This window comes from Emydura macquarii, unplaced genomic scaffold (genome assembly GCF_026122565.2).
Source record: "Emydura macquarii macquarii isolate MOO-44397 ecotype Brisbane River unplaced genomic scaffold, CSIRO-AGI_Emac_v2 contig_1119, whole genome shotgun sequence".
In the NCBI taxonomy this organism is placed as follows: Eukaryota; Metazoa; Chordata; order Testudines; family Chelidae; genus Emydura; species Emydura macquarii.
Genome location: NW_027131256.1, coordinates 19,510,265 through 19,531,200, shown reverse-complemented (window position 1 = coordinate 19,531,200; position 20,936 = coordinate 19,510,265). Strand labels below are relative to the sequence as shown.

Sequence of the window (20,936 nt, the reverse complement as noted above, 5' to 3'; positions counted from 1 at the left end):
AGGCAACATTTTCAGATGACTGATTCAATAAGGCTAGTCAAGTTAAGAAGATACTGTGAGGAACCTCACACGTAGGTGAATGGTAGAGCTGGTTGAATTTTTTTGAATGACATTGTCAATAAATGCTGTTTCAAACAGGGTGACCAGATAGCAAGCATGAAAAGTCGGGAAGGGGATTGGGGTGGGGTGGGTAACAGTTGCCTATTTAAGACAAAGCCCTGAATATCAGGACTGTCCCTATAAAATCGGGACATCTGGTCAACCTAGTTTCAAAGAAAGCAACAGGATTCCCTAAATCATGTTTTCTTTGAAGTTTCCTATTTCTGATAAATTCCATTGGAAAAGTTTGTGCGATTTTTAAAAAAGTGTGTATTCCCCCCGAATTTAATTAAAAGTTGTTTTGCTAGTGTAACTTGTGGTTGGTGCTCTCTTCACCTTGTGACTGGGCACTGGGTTGTGTCACATGTTGCCCTGTGGTGTTCCATGACTGGATGAGTGTACTCACATTACTGGGAGTGTGTGCAGGTGCATAAAATTGTCTCAATTGACCTGCATGTCACAGAGAGTAAGCTCTTGCTCTGTTTGGAACAGGGCTTGGGGCTAGGCTGGAATACATGTTGTGATTGATGATCTGCTTGTGGGGTTCCCACCAGGTTTGCTGGGTAATAACTGCTACCAACAAATCTTTGGGGTGAAGGATTTTTTTGGGGCTTTGTCTCAGACCATTGCAATTTCAGCTCCTGGGCTTTCCAATAGGAGGCATCTGGATAGGTCTTATACAGTGCAGTTGGATCATCTGTTTAGGGGGGTTCCCTGTAGGGCTGCTGAACAATAGTTCCCTCCCCAAATCTTTTGGGGGAGAGAACAAGGAATTGGGGCTGGCAAGTCTTTCACTGCACTTTGCAGCTCCAGTCCTTTTGCAAGGCTCCCCTTTCTGCCCTCAGAGCTACCCTCTCCCCCTCCCAGCAGTTGAAGAACTCTGTAGTTTGCTCCATAAAGAAGCCCAGTTGCAGAAATGCCTGAGTGGACTCTGGGTGACTGATAGGGGCTGCACCTGCGAACAGGAAGAAGAGGCGGTTGAGGATCGAAGGCGATGCTGCAGTCAGCAAAATGGGGCTAGTTGCATCTTGTAGCACAGTATACCCCAATCCCTCTTGGTGCTTCCTCTGGAGATGGCTCCGCAGGACACGGATTCCTCACTCCTGCCTTTTGTTAACATGGGAGTCCCTTCCGTACCGCACTGAAATTGCTGGAAGCCAAATTTGGCTCCAAGATAGTGGAGTACAGTGCTCTCCCGCTGCCTTTGAGCTGCCTAGGAGATGCAGCCACTTGTCCCTTTCATCACCACCTGTTCCACATCATCCTCCTCTCCCTCCCTCCCACTATGCATTGAGTTTATTTTTGTCTATGTTTAATGTGGTTTGGAGTTTGTTCTCTAGTAGACATTTAAAAAAACCAAAACCTACCCTCCTTTCCATACTCTGAGAAATAAAAGCAAGATGTCCACTCTTGGACTTATGCTTTTCTGTCAAGAAGTCATATTGATTTCATTTGAAATTTTGTTTAGTTCAATTAGAAACTGTTGGGATTTTTTTTTTATGTGGAATATTTTGAAATCTTGCAAGTTTGTTCCTTTTTGGAAGAAAATGGATTTAATATTTTGAAAATCTTTGCAATATTGGCATGGGCAATACAATGGTAGATTCAATACTAACATATGGGAGATCATGCATATTGGAAGGAAAGATCTGCACTAATATCTGTTACTGGGTTCTAAATGAACTGTAACACTCAGGACAAAGAGCTGGGCTTCCTTGTTGATGGGTCAGTGAAAACCTCTGCTGACTGTGCAGTAGTTATTAACAAAAATGCAACATTTTAGGATATATAAGGAACAAGATAATATTGAAAAGATCATAATTACATTATAAAAAAACCAATGGGATGACTTCATCTGGGATACTTTGTTCAGTTCTGGTCACCTTATCTCAAAGATATATAGCAGAAACAGATAGGGTTCAAAGACAAGTGATAAAAAGATTAACAGGAATGAAGAGATTTCCATATCTGTAGATACTGAAAAGATTGGCATTGTTTAGTTTAAAGAGACTCACCAAAGAGCTATATAACAAAATAGTGAATGGTACAGAGATGGTCAATGGAAACTCCTATTATCCCCTCATAATAAATGACCACAGGGACATTCAATAAAATTGAAAGGCAGTGGATTTAAAACGGGGGAAAAGGATGTTTTTTAAAAAAAGCCCACAATGCCTAGTTACCAATGAGTATATCACTGAGTCTAAGAATTTAGTATAATTGAAGAAGGACTTACATGGATAAAGACATCCATACTTATACTGAAGAAGATGCACACAAACATTTTTAGAAGGGATTAAACCCTCATGTTTCAGGGCAAAAGCCAATCACTAACTCATGGGGGTTTGGAAGAAACTTCTCCTATGAGCTTCTCCTATTCTATAATTGTCTAGCATGGGGTTTCTTGCACCTTCTTTTTAAGCGTATGGTACTGACCAACTTGATTAGATAGACCACTGGTCTGAACTGGCATGCCATTGTCTGTGTTGCTATGTAACTACAGGAATGCCTTTAGTACATCAAAATAATCTACTATAGAAAATTCTTCTAATCCTAAAAGCAGTCTCAACACTTTTATACTCCTAACAGAAAACAGATCTTACATTATAGTGCAGGCTACATATAGCCATTCTTTTGAGATAATAAATGTCAGTTTAAATGAGGCAGTATTCCTAAAGTGACAATGGTACACTGGCAGGCTGTCTCACCAGTCCAGGAAAGAGCTAGTGCCAGATCCACACTTCAGGGCTCAATTTCTTGTTTAAATACAAAAACTAATGAGTAACACACAAAAAAAAAATAAAAATAAAAAAATATTCCCTTGACCAAAGAAGTCTACACTCCCCAGAGGTTTGTCCCCTTGCCTCTCTCAGCCCCTTAATCACAGGTCTCCTCTGTTTTCACACTCCCCCTGACTGAGCTCCTTTAGACTCCTCCAGAGGCTCTCATAATTCAATCTCTGATAATTCTATCTATCAATCCTAAACAGTGATTCTTAAAGGGATTCCACTTCAGAGCAGGGCTGGCTAGCTCGAGGCCCCGCTGGCCATTCGAGGGGCAGACCATCCTCTTACAACAACATTTAAGACATATTTTAGAGGCAACATACTGTTTGGATATTTCTATTCCTTCAGAATGCTCATTTCCAGTTACTAATTATTTAATAAGGGATTTCCAAAAAATTACTCCCAGTGATCCCATAAGTTTATGCTTTTGGCTGTACCTTCTGCATCTTGCACTATTAAAAGAATTGCTTAAAGTTCTGTTCTACTCTGAAAAGTGACTGTTTAAAAATAGCACCTTATTACTTAGTAGACCCACTCCCTGTTTTTATTCAGAGTGATATTTGCTCACTTGAGTGACACAAATACATTTGCTGCACTTTACCACAGGTACCCTGCAAACCTAACACAGCTAAGATGAGGTGAAGTACAGTTTCTATTCCTTTTTGTGCATCACCAGAGTTTTGTACCAAATTCAAATCAGTAACACCTGTGAAACTCTTCTATGGAGACTTGCACAGGTGTCTTCCATTTATGCCCTTAATGACAATGAGATTTTTGGCAAGTATAGGTGAAAGCTAAACTCAGCTTCCAGAGCCTTTATTACTGGTGCTGATGCACAAGAAGAAAATAACTCACTTTAACTTTCAGAGACCTTGACTGCATTTGCAGCACTGACAGGGAAAAATAACATCTTTTACTTGTAATCTGAGCACATATAATCTGGAAATCATAGGGACAATAAATCCGGAACTGCTTTAAAAAAAAAATCAATTTTTAGACTAAGACCTCACTTGTTGTTATTCTCTATGCCTTGCTTTTCAGTTACTGTTGTTTTCTGCCTAGTTTCTTATGTTTTCACCATCTTTCCAGGCATTCAGTAACTAGTTTGTTTAATTTGTATGATTTAATGGTAAATTTTCCTCAGGGCTCAGTCCTAGGTCCTTTACTATTTTCTTTGTACCACTTTTCCTCTTGGTGAACTGATGAGTTCTCCCAGTCATGACCATTATCCCCGTGCTGATTAGACACAGTCGTGACATCCATTTTCTAGTTTCATTACTGCCCTGTGATAGAAAGCCACCCATCTGTGTTTTTACACTAAGGCCAACTTTAACCAAATTAACCTGAAAGTCCTTTTTGATTCTGATTTTTTTTTTTTTTTTTTTTTTTTTTTAAAAAACCAGACACACTATGACTGCCTGGGCCAGTTCAGCTGACTTGCCTTCTACACTTCCTCATGAACATTCCTAAAATCAACACCTATCAAACTCCTGCCACTAATACTTTGATTCATTTCTTAAGTATTTCATAGTTGGGCTATTATATTAGCATTCTTCCTACATTCCCTGCTTACACTAGCCACTCTGTACAGGCCAGGCTGCAAAGCTTCACTTTATTCTTACTTTAAGCTGCTCACTTAATTTTCCAATATCCTCACCAAAGGTTGATCCTTGACCAAATGGTGCTCCAGGCAAGGAGCATCTTTGGCAACCCCCCTCCTTTTGTTAACCTTTTGAATACCTTATATTTACTGTATTTGTAGCCCATTTTACAACTTTGATGCACAATTTGCATGCATGATTTACCCCTGTCATAGAAGGGAAATATGCATTCTAGGATCTGTAAATCTGTATTTATCCATGCCATATATAAGCAAATTTAAAAAAATTGTTTCCTCTAGGCTGATAGAAAATTTTAATTTTCAGAATAACTGAAATGTACTACCATCAAGAAACTGAACTGTGCTCCAACATTGGGTGGACCAGTATTAAATGACATGCTTCTTTTGCCAAGCTTAACAGTATTTCTTTCATGTTGTTGCATAGTTAGGGGTTCAATAGATCTCTGGTGTCTCATTAAATGTCATTTATTAGTTGCTACTTACATTCCAAGTCTTAACACACAAATACACTTTCACAATGACACAATAAAACAAGGTTCACAATATCACAGCTGGGCTTTCACTTCAGTTCATTCTTATCTCACTGACTGGTGACACCCTGCCCCTGACACACCCGCAAGGGCATTGCTGACAACATTCTAGAGGTTTGAGGAAAATATAGTTCTCAGAAAATCTGGATGGTTCCATGAAATTTTACAAAGGTCCAGAACATTCTATCAGGTTAGTGAAAAATGAATCCACGTATGGAATACCTGAAACATTTTTCTTCAAACATTCTATTTTCCCTTTTGTCGGTAACAAAAACAGCACCCCGAGCCTGGTGTTCCCCTGGCGGTTGCCTGGGTCATCTGCCCCTACATCCATCCCTGGCTCACTAATCATATCCAAATTTTACTTTATATACAATATTATGTTCCATAAATCATATTATGGATCTATCCTGAATACACTGATAGCCATTTACAGGTTGCCCCACCCAACTGATTGGCAGGGACTGTGGATAGCAAGTACATCTGTCCCTCGTGCACCTACAAAAGGGGCAGCCAGACTCACAGAGCTTGCACTGCTTGGGCCTGATTCTCCTCTCTCACTGATGTTTCTGTTTACTTCAATGGGGTTACTCCTCATTAGCAGAAGTGTGAGAGGAAAATTCAAGGTTTTTCAAAGGGTGTGAAAGTCATAGTTCCACCAACAGTACTTTTCATTGCAAAGAGGATGTGGCTGAGAAGGGTGAAGGCATAGTTTAGATTATGCACTCTTACTGCCTCACCCAATGCATTGACTGAGGTGGTCTGAAGGCAGATGGGGCGAGCTCATGACTCACCTCCCAATATGTGCTGCTTCTAGTGCCCATGGAAGCATTCTACATGCACAAGTGTCTCTGGACACTGATGCTAGAGTGGTGCACCTGCATATCTACCTCCAACATACAGCAGACCTGCAAAGATGCAACAGAGCCCTGTATGTATTGTGCAGGTGGAGTTGAAATAAACAGGACATTTGCAAATTGTAATAGCAGCTTTCTCTCTAGCTTATTTATTATTCCCTCAGTATTAATTTGTCTATTTTGACAATTAATAAATAGAATCACAAGAGCTGCAGGTTTAATTGGTAGGGGACAAGAACGCATCACTCATTTTCACTTGGTCAAGTTACATCTCATTGATACCACCACCACTGACTAGGATAGAGCTATCACAGGATGACTTTAGTCCAATTTTCAATAATAAGTTAAGCATTTATAGTGAAATTAAATAAAGGGACAAAACCTTTACTGAATGTAGAGAGAAAATTACTGTATTTTTTAAAATTAGGTTAAAAATGTACAAAATAATTGTTCCGATATAATCCAACAGTCCTAGACTCAAGCTTAAAAGTATAGTAGAATCTCTCTCATCATTTTTCTAAACCTCAGACTCAAGAAGTTTCACCATTAAATCCAGTCATCTCATCTTACTTCTCAACAAAGACTTAAGAAGAGAGATGCAATTGGACTTTCTCAGACTATTAATTTTACAAAATAGACTACAGTGCATTTACTAGTGTAGTATGAAGTAATGAAGAATGTTATAACAAATTAATGTTCATTTATAAATAAATTAACAAAATGCAGTTTATGAGCCAAGGCCCTTGATTTATTTTTTAATGTTTTATTTTTCACTCATTTGCTAATTTTCCAAATAATCACTAATTTTCAATTGGTCTCACCATGACTTGGACAAAATTATAGTGGGTCTACTATACAAAATCAGCAATGTAAATATGAAATAAATTGTACCAGATCTCATCAGCACAATTGAACCTGTGTCCCTTTTACTCATTAATTCCCTTAACAGTAGTCACAAGAAAGCCCATCATATTCCATCTCCTCTTTACAGCTAATTTGTTCAATTTACGGTTCAGTCTTCTCTCTCACTCTTAAGGGGGATTTAAAAAACGGGAATTACATAATATATTCAAGAGAATGAGATCTATGCAGAAATGCAATTGCTTGCATTTGGTAATGATGTTAATTATGCAAACTGATTGTTATATCAAGCTGTTCCTTAATAAAACATTAAACCAAAAACAACAAAAAACCTAATAGATAACAAAGGGACTCATTTTAAAAAGTATTTAGGTGATTAAAGATGTAGCTAGATACAGAGGCTAGGCACCTCTCTCTATCTTTAGGCACCTACTACCTTTGAAAAACAGGCCCTTTGTGAATAAATACAACCAGCTTTGAAAAAAGAGTCTGCACTGAGTGTGAAATCCAATTTCCTCCGACTTTCCTTTACAGAAGCAGCTTTTCAAAAGAATTATAAAGGTTTAGTCATGGCAGATACTGTATCATGCTCATATTAAGCTGCTGCTAACAAGATGTTAGTTGTCTGACCACTTGACAATATGCTTTTTCTTCATTGCTTATCAGCCTATGAAACATACAGAAAAACTGACAGTTATACTGTATTGCTTACTAGCTATGGTACAGAGAAGCAGAACACAAAAAATGGAACTGTTAGAAACCATAAAGGCCTTTTGGTTCTTGCCAAAATCTTCTCTCAGATGAAAAAACAAAAACAAAAAACATGTTCTAGGGGTTTAAGAAATAATTCCTTTCAAGTATTTGTCATTTAGGAAAATCAGTTAATTGTGGTATTGTAGATCTCAGCAGAACAAACCTTCCACAAATTATATGCAGAGTAGTCTGTATATATTTTGTAATTCCTACATTTTTTCCTCTAATACCAACTCAGCATTATCTATATTAAGTAGGTACTCTGGATATGAGTCCATTAAGGGTAACCTATTTCACAAAAAAAGGAGTTTTGGATAAAAAAAAGCTTACTTTTGTCTTGTTTATGTCAGACGTGGTCCATAGCTCTAATTTCCAATACTTCATTTTGGATCACATTTTAATAAACACATCCAGTGAAAATATAAGGCTGATATATATATTTTTCCCCAGTTCACCCTGGCACCATTTAAACGTAAAGTAATGTGTGGTGGTATTTCATTTTTTAAACAGTATTCAAAGTAAAATAAAGACAGGGAGCTAAATTCAACCCTCACATAAGGAGATTGACTCCACTGACTATACAGGAGTGTCATGGGTTCACTCACCACTCATAGTGCCTCCTACTGCTTATCCGGGCTTAGCTCCATCAGCTTGCACTCTCCCTCCAGCGAGGTCTTCTTCCATCTTGTCTCCTTCTGCTACCCCACTCACTTCTGCATTTGCAGCTTCCTCTTCTGGCCAGAGGGCCAAGCCACAGTCACTAAAGTCCTCCCCTTTCAAGGAATTCAAAGGCTTTCCAAAACCCTGTCAGGGTAGCACCTCCAATCCCTGGTGCCACTACCCAATGGCTGGCAAGGGAACCAAGGCCTGCTGGCTACACTGGGTTCCCACCCAGGAACCCTATAACATGCAGCCAAGGCCTATATCTCCTTAGTCCTCACTGCTGTTTCCCTGGGCTTCTTCCTACTTTACTAGCTTCTCCCCCTCTCTGGGTTTGCCAGCTCCCTTCCCTTCAGGGAGCAACTTTGTCTGTAACCAGCTGCCTCGCTCTATACTGGGCCTTGCCTGTTCCAGCACAGCTGAGCCTACTCCTAATTAGTGGCTAGCTCCCTGGCTCCTGCTCCAGGTGCATTTGGGGGAGTTAACTGGCCTGCTTGGCTATCTTAACCCCTTCCAAGCCAGTGTGAAGTGGACACCCTATCACAAGGAGTCATACCATTTACACCCAGAATGAATTTATCCCACGAAGTTTTGCATATAGTTCCAATATGCTTCATTAGATAAATTCATTATTGCAGTAGGTGCCATTAAAAGCTCAAAAATTTACCATAACACACCAGTTACTTTCACCACAATATTTGCTGGATAGCATACTACCTATACTTAGATGGGAAATACCAGTGATGCCACAGTAACTTGCTGAGAGTGACGAATATCCCAATCATAATGCAGCCCATAGTAGGTTTTAACCAATTACTCTGGCTTTTGTTTCCCTTTATACTAATCTATTCTAAACTGCTTTTCCATGCAAAATTGCTAAATTTCCTACTTTATTTATTATTACTTTAAAAGTACTTTTTTTTTTTTTTTGGTGTGCTCATTTTCATGTCAGAACTCAGCATGGTCTTCCACTTCACAGGTATTTCTTAGTAGTGTTGGTATCTTGAGTTGTGGGGATAATCTAAAAAGTTGGGTTATGGTGCGGATACACTGCTTCTTCTTTTATTTGGTTTTCAAACAATTTTTTAATGTTGTAGATTTCAAAGACCGGTACACCTCTGATCCAAGGGGGAAAAAGGTGACCACATTACTATATAGTGAAATATATAAATGGCTTCAACTATACAATTAATCAGTTACAAACCCTCCTGGAAATTCAGTAAATTTGAAGTACATGCCAGGTAGTTTTACTGCAAGCTAGTATTATCATGGAATTTATTAAAGTCAGATGTTTTCTGTTGACCTTCAAAATCTTATATTTTGAAAACAGTTACTAGATAGTAATACAGTTCACATTATTTCTTGATACACAGCACTAAAGACATTATATAAACTAATATGTTGCATCCAAGTTCAAAAAGTCACTGTTTAACTCTTAATTTTCAACATTTTGTTTTTATACAGTAAAGTTAGATTGGCTAGGAGTAAAATCTCATAATATGGGGTTGACATTAAGTGACACAAACTCAAAATTACCTCAGCGTTTTGCATAATAGAAAAGCATTCAACACTGCATATAATAGAATGTACAGTAAAGTATATAACCTTCCAAAGTGAATTCTGAACTCACTTTAATAGTTTCAACCTGTTGGCAGGTTGGAGAAAAAAGCAATGTTTTGATGTATTATCCAGAGAGCTCAAAGCCTTAAAACATAGCATATTGCCTGAGGGAAGGGGAAAGTGGTAGGGGGAGGAAGAAGATTCATTGATATCTCTTGCTGACATCTTTAATGAGTGAAGAAGAGATCTTCAATGAAAAGTTACACACTGCAAATTGCAGTGAATTAGGATCATGCTACTTTGCCTTCATCATGAACAATGCAAAGGGGTGCTGTCCTCCAGACTCTCTTCTTAGAGATAAAGGAATTGAATATACAGTAGTTTAACAAGGAGCTCTATTATTAAAGCTTTGAATCTGATTTGCCAGATCGCTGACTTATGGATTTCAGAATCACTAGGCATTCAAGATTTGAAAGTAACTGGAGCACAACACTCAGAAAATAATAAACAAGCTTCCAGTGTCATATCAAACTTATGCCCATCATTACTGGAACATGGGCTAACACAGAACCAAGAATATTGTTGTTAGTAGAATCCTGCGTGGATATAAAATTTGTATCCGCATCCGATCCGCAAAACAGGGTTACTTACCAGTAACTGTTATTCTTCGAGATGTGTTGCTCATATCCATTCCAATATAGGTGAATGCACGCTACCATGCATGGGTTCCCAGAACTTTTTTCCCCTTAGCAGATCCAGTAGGGTTGGCTTAGGCGCACTCATGCCGCGGTATATGAGGCACCGCCGACCCTACAGCCCTTCAGTCCCTTCTTTCTGCCAACTCCGACAGCGGGGATGGAGGGTGGGTGTGGAATGGATATGAGCAACACATCTCAAAGAACAACAGTTACTGGTATGTAACCTTGTTTTCTACTTCGAGTGATTGCTCATATACATTCCAATATAGGTGATTAAAAAGCCATACCTTGGAGGTGGGTAGAAGTTACCGGTGACCTGCTCTCAGCACAGCTCTGCCGAATCCCGCGTCCTCTCTCGCCCGCTGCACGATGGCGTAGTGGGACGTGAAGGTGTGCACCGACGACCAGGTAGCAACTTTGCAGATGTCCTGCAGGGGCCTGGGCTCTGGTTGAGTGCGCTGTGATGACACCTGGAAGTGGCACGTTCACCTGCTCGTAGCAGCACTTGATGCAGGTGATGATCCATGCGGAGATGCGCTTGGTAGAGACAGGTGATCCCTTCATTTGGTCTGCCACTGCGACGAACAGCTGCATTGTCCTCCGGAATGGCCTTGTCCTATCGATGTAGTAGGCCAGGGCTCATCTCACGTCTAGCGAGTGCCATCTCCGCTCCTCCTCCGACCCGTGCGGTTTCAAAAAAAACACGGGGAGAAAGGTGTCTTGGTTATAGTGAGATTGGGAGACCACCTTAGGCAGGAAGGCTGGATGGGGTCTCAACTGCACCTTGTCCCTATAAAACACGGTGTAGGGGAGCTCTGAGGTCAAAGCTCTAATCTTGGAAACCCTCCTAGCCGAGGTAATGTCCACCAGGAAGGCTACCTGCCACTATAGGACAAGCAGCGGGCATGTAGTCATGGGCTCGAAGGGGGGCCCCGTTAGTCTGGAGAGGACCAGGTTTAGATCCCAGGGAAGCACCGGGTCACGGACCTGAGGGTAAAACCTCTCCACCCCCTTGAGGAACCTGACTGACATAGGGTGGGAGAACAGGGATCTCCCCTCTAGCGGCTGATGGAAAGCCGAGACAGCTGCCAGGTGAACCTTGAGGGAGGCTAGCGCCAAACCCTGGAGCTTCAGCTGGAGTAGATACTCCAGGATCACCTGGTTAGGCGAGCAGCTCGGCAGGATGCCCCGGGACTCCACCCAGCAGGTAAACCTTCTCCACTTGGCCTGGTACACAACCTGTGTTGAAGGTTTTCTGCTGCCCAGCAGAATTTGTTGGACTTGTGCCGAGCAGGCTCTCTCCCCTTCCGTCAGCCACATGGCCTCCAGACCGCCAGGTGTAGAGAGTCCAGGTTCAGGTGGAGCAGACGACCTTGGTCCTGGGAGAGCAGGTCGTGTTGTTTCAGGAGCTCCACTGGAGGGGCAATCGACAGGTCCAGCAGGATACTGTACCAGTGCTATCTCGGCCAGGCTGGGGCAATGAGTATTATGTCTGATCTGTCCCTCTTGATTTTCAAGAGGACTCTGGGCAGGAGCGGAATGGGGGAAAATGCATACATGAGGGTCCCCTTCCACTCGATGAGGAACACGTCGGAGATGGAGCCCGACTTGCGACCCTGGAGCGAGCAGAACCTCGGGCACTTCCTTTTCCAGGATGACGTGAATAGGTCCAGTTGGGGAACACCCCACTTGCGGAAAATAAAAGTCACCACCTCCGGGTGCAGTGACCAGTCGTGGTGGGGTAGAAACGACCTGCTGAGGTGATCCGCCTTGTGGTTCCTGAGCCCCGGGAGGTGAGAGGCAGATAAGTGAAAGTTGTGCCTCACTGCAAAGTCCCACAGTCGAATGGCCTCCTGGCAGAGGGCCGAGGAGCGCACTCCCCCCTGCCTGTTGATGTAAAACATGGCTGCAGTATTGTCCGTCAGGACCTGAACCATCCTGCCCCTCAGGAATCTGAGGAACACCTTGCAGGCCAACCAGACTGCCCTGAGCTCTCTTACATTGACATGGAGGTTCTTCTCCTCCTCCGACCATCATCCCTGGGTGCTCAGGTCGGCACTGATGTGGGCTCCCCATCCCAAGTCCAAGGCGTCGGAGATCAGGGTGACTGATGGGGCCACATCCCTGAAGGGAACTCCTTTCAACACCGCCCTGGGAGTCCTCCACCAGTTCAGTGAGGCTAGGACCAATGGGGGAACCGTGACTACCCTGTTCAAGGGGTGTCTGCTCGGTGCATACGCTGAGGCCAACCATGCCTGGAGAGGCCTGAGTTTGAGGAAAGCCAGTCTCATCACATATGTGCAGGCTGCCATGTGTCCTAACAGCTGCAGGCAGTGCCTGGCTGTTGTCGTGGGGCACCTGTGTAGCTGGGCGATAATCGCAGCCATAGCCTCAAACTGAGGCTGCAGGAGGAAGGCTCTGGCCTGGGCAGCATCCAGGGTGGCCTCAATGAACTCTATGCATTGCACCAGGGTGAGAGTTGACTTCTGCTCGTTTATGAGCAGCCCCGGTTTGGTGCATGTCGCACAGGTGTGGGATACGCTGTTCTGAACGTGGGACCTGGACTTGCCCCGGATCAGCCAGTCGTCCAGGTACTGGAAAATTTGCACCCCTCTGCACCTCAAGTGGGCTGTCACTACTGCCATACACTTGGTGAATAACCTGGGGGCGGACGAGAGGCCAAAGGGCAGGGCCGTAAATTGGTAGTGGGACCCAGCTACTATGAACTGGAGGAAGCACCTGTGGCTGGGAAGGATGGAAACATGGAAATATGCATCCTTTAAATCGAGGGCAGCATACCAATCTCCTGGATGCAGAGTAGGAATAATGGAGGCTAGGTAGACCATGTGGAACCTGAGACGCTTGATAAATTTGTTTAGTTGGCGTAGATCTAATATGGGCCTCAGGTCCCCTTTTGCCTTGGGGATGAGGAAATATCTGAAGTAAAATCCCCTCCCCATTTCATGCGGGGGAACCGCTTCCACCGCCCCCAGATCGAGGAGGGTGTCCACCTCCTGCAAAAGGAGTTGCTTGTGAGAGGGGCCCCTGAAGAGGGACAGGGTAGGGGGGGATGTTTGGGGGGAAGACCGTAAATTGAAGGGCATATCCCCAGAGAACTACTCTGAGGACCCAATGGTCCGAGGTGATATTCTGCCATTCGGCGTAGAATGGTCTCAGCCTGTTTTGGAATGTGTGGGACAGATCCGGGAGAGAGGTAGTGGTGCTACCCTTGGGCACACCATCAAAATTGCTTCTTTTTATTGGGCCCCTTGGGGGGTCTGTGCTGGGAGGTTGTGGACGAGTTGGAACGATTACGTCGTCCGAACCCCCTGTTCCTTTCCCTGCCCCTGCCAGGCTGAAAGGATCTACGCAATGGCCTAGGCTGTTGTTGTGGCTGACGCTGTGGCTGCAGCCGAGACTGACGCCTCGAGGCCTGGGGCGTGTAGAGGCCCAAGGAACGCAGCGTGGCTCAGGAGTCCTTGAGGGCATGCAGCTTCTCGTCACTTACCCGAGAACAGGCCCGCCCCATCAAAGGGCAGGTCCTGTATGGATTGCTGCACCTCCTGGGACAGCCTTGATGACTGCAGCCATGAACACCGTCTCATCGCTATTGCAGAAGCCATGGCACTGCTTGCGGTGTCCACTGCATCACTGGTGGTCTGCAGCGCTGCCCATGCCACAGTGATACCCTCCTCCAGGACCATGGCAAAGTCCGCCGCCTGGTCGGGGGGCAACCTCTCTGTGAACCGCCGCATGGAGCCCCAGAGATTAAAGCTGTATCGTCCAAGGAGGGCCTGGTGATTTGCTATGCGGAACTACAGGGCCCCCGTGGAGTATACCTTCCTCCCAAACAAATCAAGTTTTTTATTATCTTTGTTTTTGGGAGCAGCCCCCTGGGACTCTTGCCTGTCCCTCTGGTTTGCGGCATCCACAACCAGGGTTCCCGGGGCCAGGTGGGTGAAGAGGTACTCAAACCCTTCTGCCGATACGTAATACTTTTTTTCAACACCCTTAGACGTGGGGGCGATCGAGGCAGGGGTTTGCCACAGAGCCTTGGCCAGCTTAAGAACCCTGTTGTGTATGGGCAGGGCCACCCTTGATGGTCCTTCTGACCCAACAACACCAAAGAGGGATCCTCCTCCTCTAACAACTTCTTAATCTCCAGGTTTAGGTTTGAGGCCACCCTCTTCAGGAGCTCTTGGTGCACCCTGAAGTCCGGCAGAGGCGCCCTGTGGTCTCTGGAGGTTGCCTCATCTGGAGAGGAGGAGGAGGACCGTTGACGGGGCCCCGTAGAGAGTCCTTCCTCTGGGTCCGATTCCTCCTCAGAGGAATAGCCCTTACCCTCTTTGTCAGGCATGGGGGGCACCGGCTCCTTGCCCCATCTGCGCCCTCCATGGTCCCCAATAAGGCCACTGCCAGGGATCTTGCATCTTGGTGGTCTCGGGTGTCTTTGCCTCTCTGGGACCCCAAGCCACTGGAGTGGTGCTGATGGTCCTGTCTCCGGCTTTTCGAGCTCCTAGTCGGGGACTGGCCTCTACATGACCCCGACGAGGTGGGTGAGCGTTGGTGCTGCGGCAAGCGGTGCCGACGGGAAGACGCACTCCCCAACGAACTGGATGATGCCCGACGTCTTGGTACCGCCGACTTGTGGTGCCGCTTGCACCTTGGGAACCGGGAGTGGTGCTGCCTGCAGTCCCTCGGTGTCAAGATGGAGTCCGAAGACCAGGATCTTTGACGCGCTGTAGTGGCTGGGTCTTGCGATGCCGGGCTCCGCGCCGGAGACCGGGTCCGGTGCTGTGCTGGTGAGGGGCTCAGTGCCAGGGTGCGGGAGCGGTGGCTCTCTCCACTGCACAAGGCAGTTCTGGAACGCCATCACATTGAGCACGCTGCCTCCACTACCGGGGTCCGTCCTCAGCACCGCGGGGAGGATGAGCTCGACGAGCCTGACTTGGAGCCATGAGGTGATCCTCCGCGCTCTACCCTTGGTGACCATGAGGTGGGAGACATTTCCCCAGCCAGGGGTCTCGACCAGCCTCTGGGGTGACCCAGTGTGGGTTTTCCCCAGGACACCAGCCCTCTCTCCCTCGGCTGAGGGGGGGGCGGAGGCGAGTCCACGGCCATCAGGGCCCGTGCCGCCTGGTAAGCCTCCGGTGTCGACGGCACCTGTTGGGGCGCTCCGCCACCCCCAAGAATTGGGGGAGGCTCCCTGCGCGGAGATGCAGGCTCCGGAGCAAGCTCAATGGGCTGCGGCTGGTGCACCTCCACACTCGACCCCACCCGCGCGAGTGGTGCGGGGGAGTGTGAACGCCCTGTGCGCTGATGATTCTTCTTCTTCGGCACTGGGGATGGTCGTTGGGTCGACCCCGGTGCCAGCAGGGCACTCTGCACCGAGGAGATGATCGGTGCTGAGGTGGAACGCGGCGGCTTGGAAGCCGGTTGGAATGCCGCCTCCGTCAGAATAGCCTTCAGCCTAATGTCCCGCTCCTTCTGAGTCCTTGGCTTGAAGGCTTTGCGTATCTTGCATTTCTCCCTCCGATGCTGCTCTCCCAGGCACTTGAGGCAGCGATTGTGAGGGTCACTCACTGGAAAGGGCTTGCCGCAAGCGGTGCAAGACTTAAAACCAGGAAAGCTGGGCATGGCCCGGCCCTAAGCCCCTAAGGGCTTCTATTCTAATGCTAACTAATCTAAACACTTTACTTAACACTATCTTAACACTAAACTACTCAAACAACAATAACAAGTCTATAAGGAGAATGCTACTTGCGAGAGGCAAGAGACGTTCCAGTAACCATCATGGGTGGAAAGAAGGAACTGAGGTCCCGTAGGGTTGGTGGTGCCTCATTTACTGCGGCATGAGCGCAGTACTCCAGGGGGCGCCTAAGATGACCCTATGGGATCTGCTAAGAAGAAAAAAGTTCCGGGAATCTGTGCACGGTGGTGTGCACTCACCTATATTGGAATGGATATGAGCAATCACTCGAAGCAGAATCTGCAAAACTGATCCATGGATATCTGCAGATTTGCAGGGCTTTAGATATAAAAATTGGATCCTCATCCAGCCGCAATCTGCAAAATGGTGCACTGAAGTATCCCTAATCTCTGTTTGCCAGAAGCTGGGAATGGGCAACAGGGGATGGATCACTTGATGATTATCTGTTCTGCTTATTCCCTCTGAAGCACTTGGCATTGGCCACTGTCAGAAGACAGGATACTGGGCTAGGTGGACCATTGGTCTGACCCAGTATGGCCATACTTATGTTCTTAAAAATGGTCTGTGGATATAAAGCGGATATCTGCAGATTTGCAGGGCTCTAGTTGTCATCTTCTTCCATCCTCCCTTGCTGGATGGATAATTTTGAACCTTTCTGGAGAGTGATACTACATATCATGTTATATAAAGGGCATCAGTTCTTCAAAAAGATTCAGCCAGTCCTTTCAAACAGGAGGCAATAGCTATAAAATGAATTTGAATAGTTAGAGCTCCTGGGAGTGGAGGAAGGGGACCTAACCTTCATAGTTTTGGTCACAGAGCTTGCATGGGAGGGGGATTTTCCTGGGTTTATGTAATATAGAATACAACATGATTTAAATGTCAAATGGGTCCTGTTCCCATGAAGTTTAGACCCTGGTGTGACAGACTGACAATATCCTGTAATATCCTGGACAAACCTTATTGAATTAAATTAAAGCTTATTGAATTAAGGTCAGTACCTTTGGGGAGTCACTATATTAAAAATGCAATTATGGATGTGTTATTGTGGTATTGTATGTACCTTCTCTAGTAGAATGGGGGTGCTAAGATGCTTCCTCTGTTATCAGCCCTTTGAAATCACTCTCGTGGAGATATATACATATACTCGTTCAAACTGGATTCTCCAGGGGCCAACAGACAAAGAAAGGATTTTTGGATAAGTAGTCTGATTTTAAACTGGCTCAGGGCCTTCTTCCTGATCCAGCAAACAGACAGGAAGCTGGTCCAAGGAGGACACCCCAATCTTTAGGTTGGGGTTGGAAGGACTAGGCCTACTAAGGCCCCATAAGACTGAGTGCTTGTTTTGAGGTGAAGCTGTGATGAACTTGTGACCATAAAGGAAACCCTGTGGATAGGGTGTTGTAGCATTGCTCCTGACAGAGCCCATGTTAAGATGGGGTGGGAGGGAGGGGGAGGCGCGCGGGTGTTCTCTGGTAAGCTTATTAGCGTGCACGTGGGTTCTTTTACTGTTTTAATATATTTTCTCTGCAATGCTTTTGTCCTAATAATAAAATAGGATTGCACAAAAAGAGCTGTGTGGTATCAATGACCATCGATAGTCAAACTGTTAACTGTCTCTGAAGAGAAAGCAAGCGGGTGTGCCGGGCAACATATCTGTTGGGAATAACACAGTGAAGGTAGGAAACTGTGCAACTTGTGCAACCTGGGAATCCCCAGTCAGAAGGGAGAGGAACATGGATCTCCACCCAAAAAAGGCAATGGCTGGGGGGCTGGAAGCTTGAGAGTGAGTGTCCTTGCTGGGCCACTGAGGGGAAATACAAGTACAGTTGCCCTCAATTGTGACACCTGGCTTTGGCAACATCTGAGTGCTATGAAGCAAGCAGCTTCTTCATCTCCAACACCCATCTGTGAAAGCCTGCCAGTTTGGCTAATGATACACAAGCTCAGCTGAGCATGCTCAGAGTGAAAAAGGCAGCTTAACACCATCAAAACAGCAGGTATCTGGAGTTTTTAGGGGAAAGCACAACAATTGCTGATTACCTTATTGATTTAAGGTGATCTAAGACCCAAATTTGCCAGCATAGTGCTAGGAAAAAACACTTGCTAATTACTCAACTAATGAATAATGAGATACGTAGCCAATTCATTTCTATGATACTAGTTCATAAACAGCCCCGGTTGGGAAAGACTAAAAGTTATTACTGCTATTGGATGGCTTTCAATTAAGATCATACAGATTTCCAAATCACACACAACCACCCCTTTCCCTCTCAATGGTATCTTACCTGGCATTAACTGGCAACCTTGCTGGAAGTATCAGCAGAGTGATCAATGACTGAACAATAATGGAGATTAAACTATATTGATCTGGAAGTTTACAGCACATGGTCCTCATCACTGTGGTATCTGAGCACCTCATAAACATTAATGAATTTACAGTTGCAATGCCCTTGCAAGGTAGGGAAGCATTATGATCCCCACTGAACAAATCTGGAGCCAAGGCACAGAGAGATTGACTTTTCCAAGGTCACACAGTGAGTCTGTTGCAATTCCAGTTTAGTGCCTTAACCAGAGAAAACCAGCCTGCCATCTTACTTCTAGCATGTCATGTCTCCCTAGTCTAGCTTTACACACTTTGAAGGGGGTCATAACAGAAAAGCTTGCCCTGCCTATGTTGTATCTACTGTGTAGACAAGAGGATTTCACACTTTTATGCTGTCAGTGCATTACCTTTCATGAGGTCTAAATCCACTTTAAAAGAAAAATAAACATAAGGAAGCATTGCAAATCAGCAAACATCACGGGTTGGTTATAGCAGGGATTTCATTATGAGAATATCATGCGTCTGGAGGCATGGAATTCATTGTTACAAAAAGTTTGCTTTAAATAAATGTCATGCATGTTAACAAGACTTTCATCTCAGACTTATATAGTCACTATGCATTTTAGTGCTTTTGAAAGTTTCTTAACCTAACTAAAAATGTGTATTTAAGATTATCAGAGTTTTGCTAGAGTGGTAAATTTCTTTTTGTTTTTTGCTTCTTGTGAGCTAGAATATAAATAAAGAGGAAGAAGTTGCATAGATTATTCTAAATTAAAAATAGGAATGAGATGTACTTGTTTTTCTTCATGAAGTTTTTCTGAAGACTTGCAAGTGTACAGCAATTTTTAACAGAGGGTTTAAACTTTTACTTTCTTGTAGATAGGAAATTAGTTCATTCAGATTCTACTATCAGTGAAACACTATAAAATGATATAAAGTGGGTGGCTATGGAAAAAGAAGACTATAGCTACCACTTTCCTACCTCTGCAAGGTAATTTGCTTTCATGGTCACAATATCTGGGATTCTAGATTCCTGTCTTGTATTCCATTTTCCATGAGAATACACTGCAATCTTATTTTATATGAACCTCTAAAGGTATTATTTGAATAAGGAGGATTTTACAAAGATGTAGCATCCCTTATTAGAAACACATATGATACACCATTCTAAAATACTGGCCCAAACCTTATAGTAACTTTCATACACCACTGGTTTGGGTCATTATTGTAGATTGCAATCCCATTTATTTTGATCATGAAAGATGCCCTTAATTTTGATACCAAACCAGGGGCACAACAAGGAAGAAATAAAATAGTCTAATAACTTACTTTTTGTAACAACTCCTTCAAGGCGAATAATATTTGGGTGGTCAAACTGTCCCATGATACTAGCCTCTCTCAGGAAATCTCTTCTCTGCCTGTCCACATAGCCACCTTTCAAAGTTTTAATGGCAACAGGAATCTCCCTTTTTCCTGGTGTCTTCAGACGTCCACTGCATACTTCTCCAAATTCACCTTAAATGAACAAGAGCAAATAATTTTGTTAACAGACAATTCACATTTTCTAGAGGTCATACTATGATCATAATAGTTCTATCTGGCCTTAGAATATAGGAGTCTATGAATGTAGAGACAAAATAAGAAAAGCTAAGGCACAAAATGAGTTACACCTCGCAATGGACATAAAAGACAATAAGAATAAGTTCTATAAATACATTAGAAGTAAGAGAAAGACAAAGGAAATCATAGGACCTCTACTTAGTGGGAAAGGAGACTTAATATCTGATGACATCTAGAAGGTTGAGGTATTTAATGCCTATTTTGTTTCAGTCTTCACTAAAAAGGTTAATGGTGACCAGATACTCAACACAATTAATATTAACAACACAAAGGAAGAAATGCAAGCCAAAATAAGAAAAGAACAGGTTCAAGAATATTTTGATAAGTTAGATGTATTCAAATTGTCAGGGCCTGATGAAATTCATCATAGGTACTTAAGGTAGCTGAAGCAATCTCGGAACCATTGGCAACTTTGAGAAATTAGAGGATGGGTAAGGTCCCAGAAGGCTGGCGAAGGGCAAACATAATACCTTTCTTTAAAAACAGGAACAAAGAGGACTGACAAAATTATAGACTGGTCAGTTTAACTTTGATATCTTGAAAGATACTGAAACAAATTATTAAACAATCAATTTGTAACCATTTGGAGGATAATAGGATTACAAGAAATAGCCAACATGGATTTGTCAAAAACAAATCATGCCAAACCAACCTAATTTCTTTCTTTGACCGGATTACAGGCCAAGTGGATAGGGGTAACCAGTAGAAGTGATATATCTTGATTTTAGCAAGGTTTTTGATACTGTCCCATAAGCACACTAGGGAAATGTGATCTAGATGAAATTACTACAAGGTGGGTGCTCAACTGGTTGAAAAATCATAATCAAAGAGTGGTTATCAATGGTGTGCTGTCAA

General features: G+C 44.0%; 1 protein-coding gene across 1 annotated transcript in view; it reads right to left on the bottom strand.

Moving 5' to 3' along the window:
• Nucleotides 1–20,936, bottom strand: part of EPHA6 (EPH receptor A6) — a 709,227-nt gene that overhangs the window by 158,405 nt on the left and 529,886 nt on the right. The window contains exon 10 of the mRNA XM_067546257.1: nt 19,791–19,976. Coding sequence (XP_067402358.1) covers nt 19,791–19,976 — 186 coding nt within the window. The remainder of the gene's footprint in view (nt 1–19,790; nt 19,977–20,936) is intronic.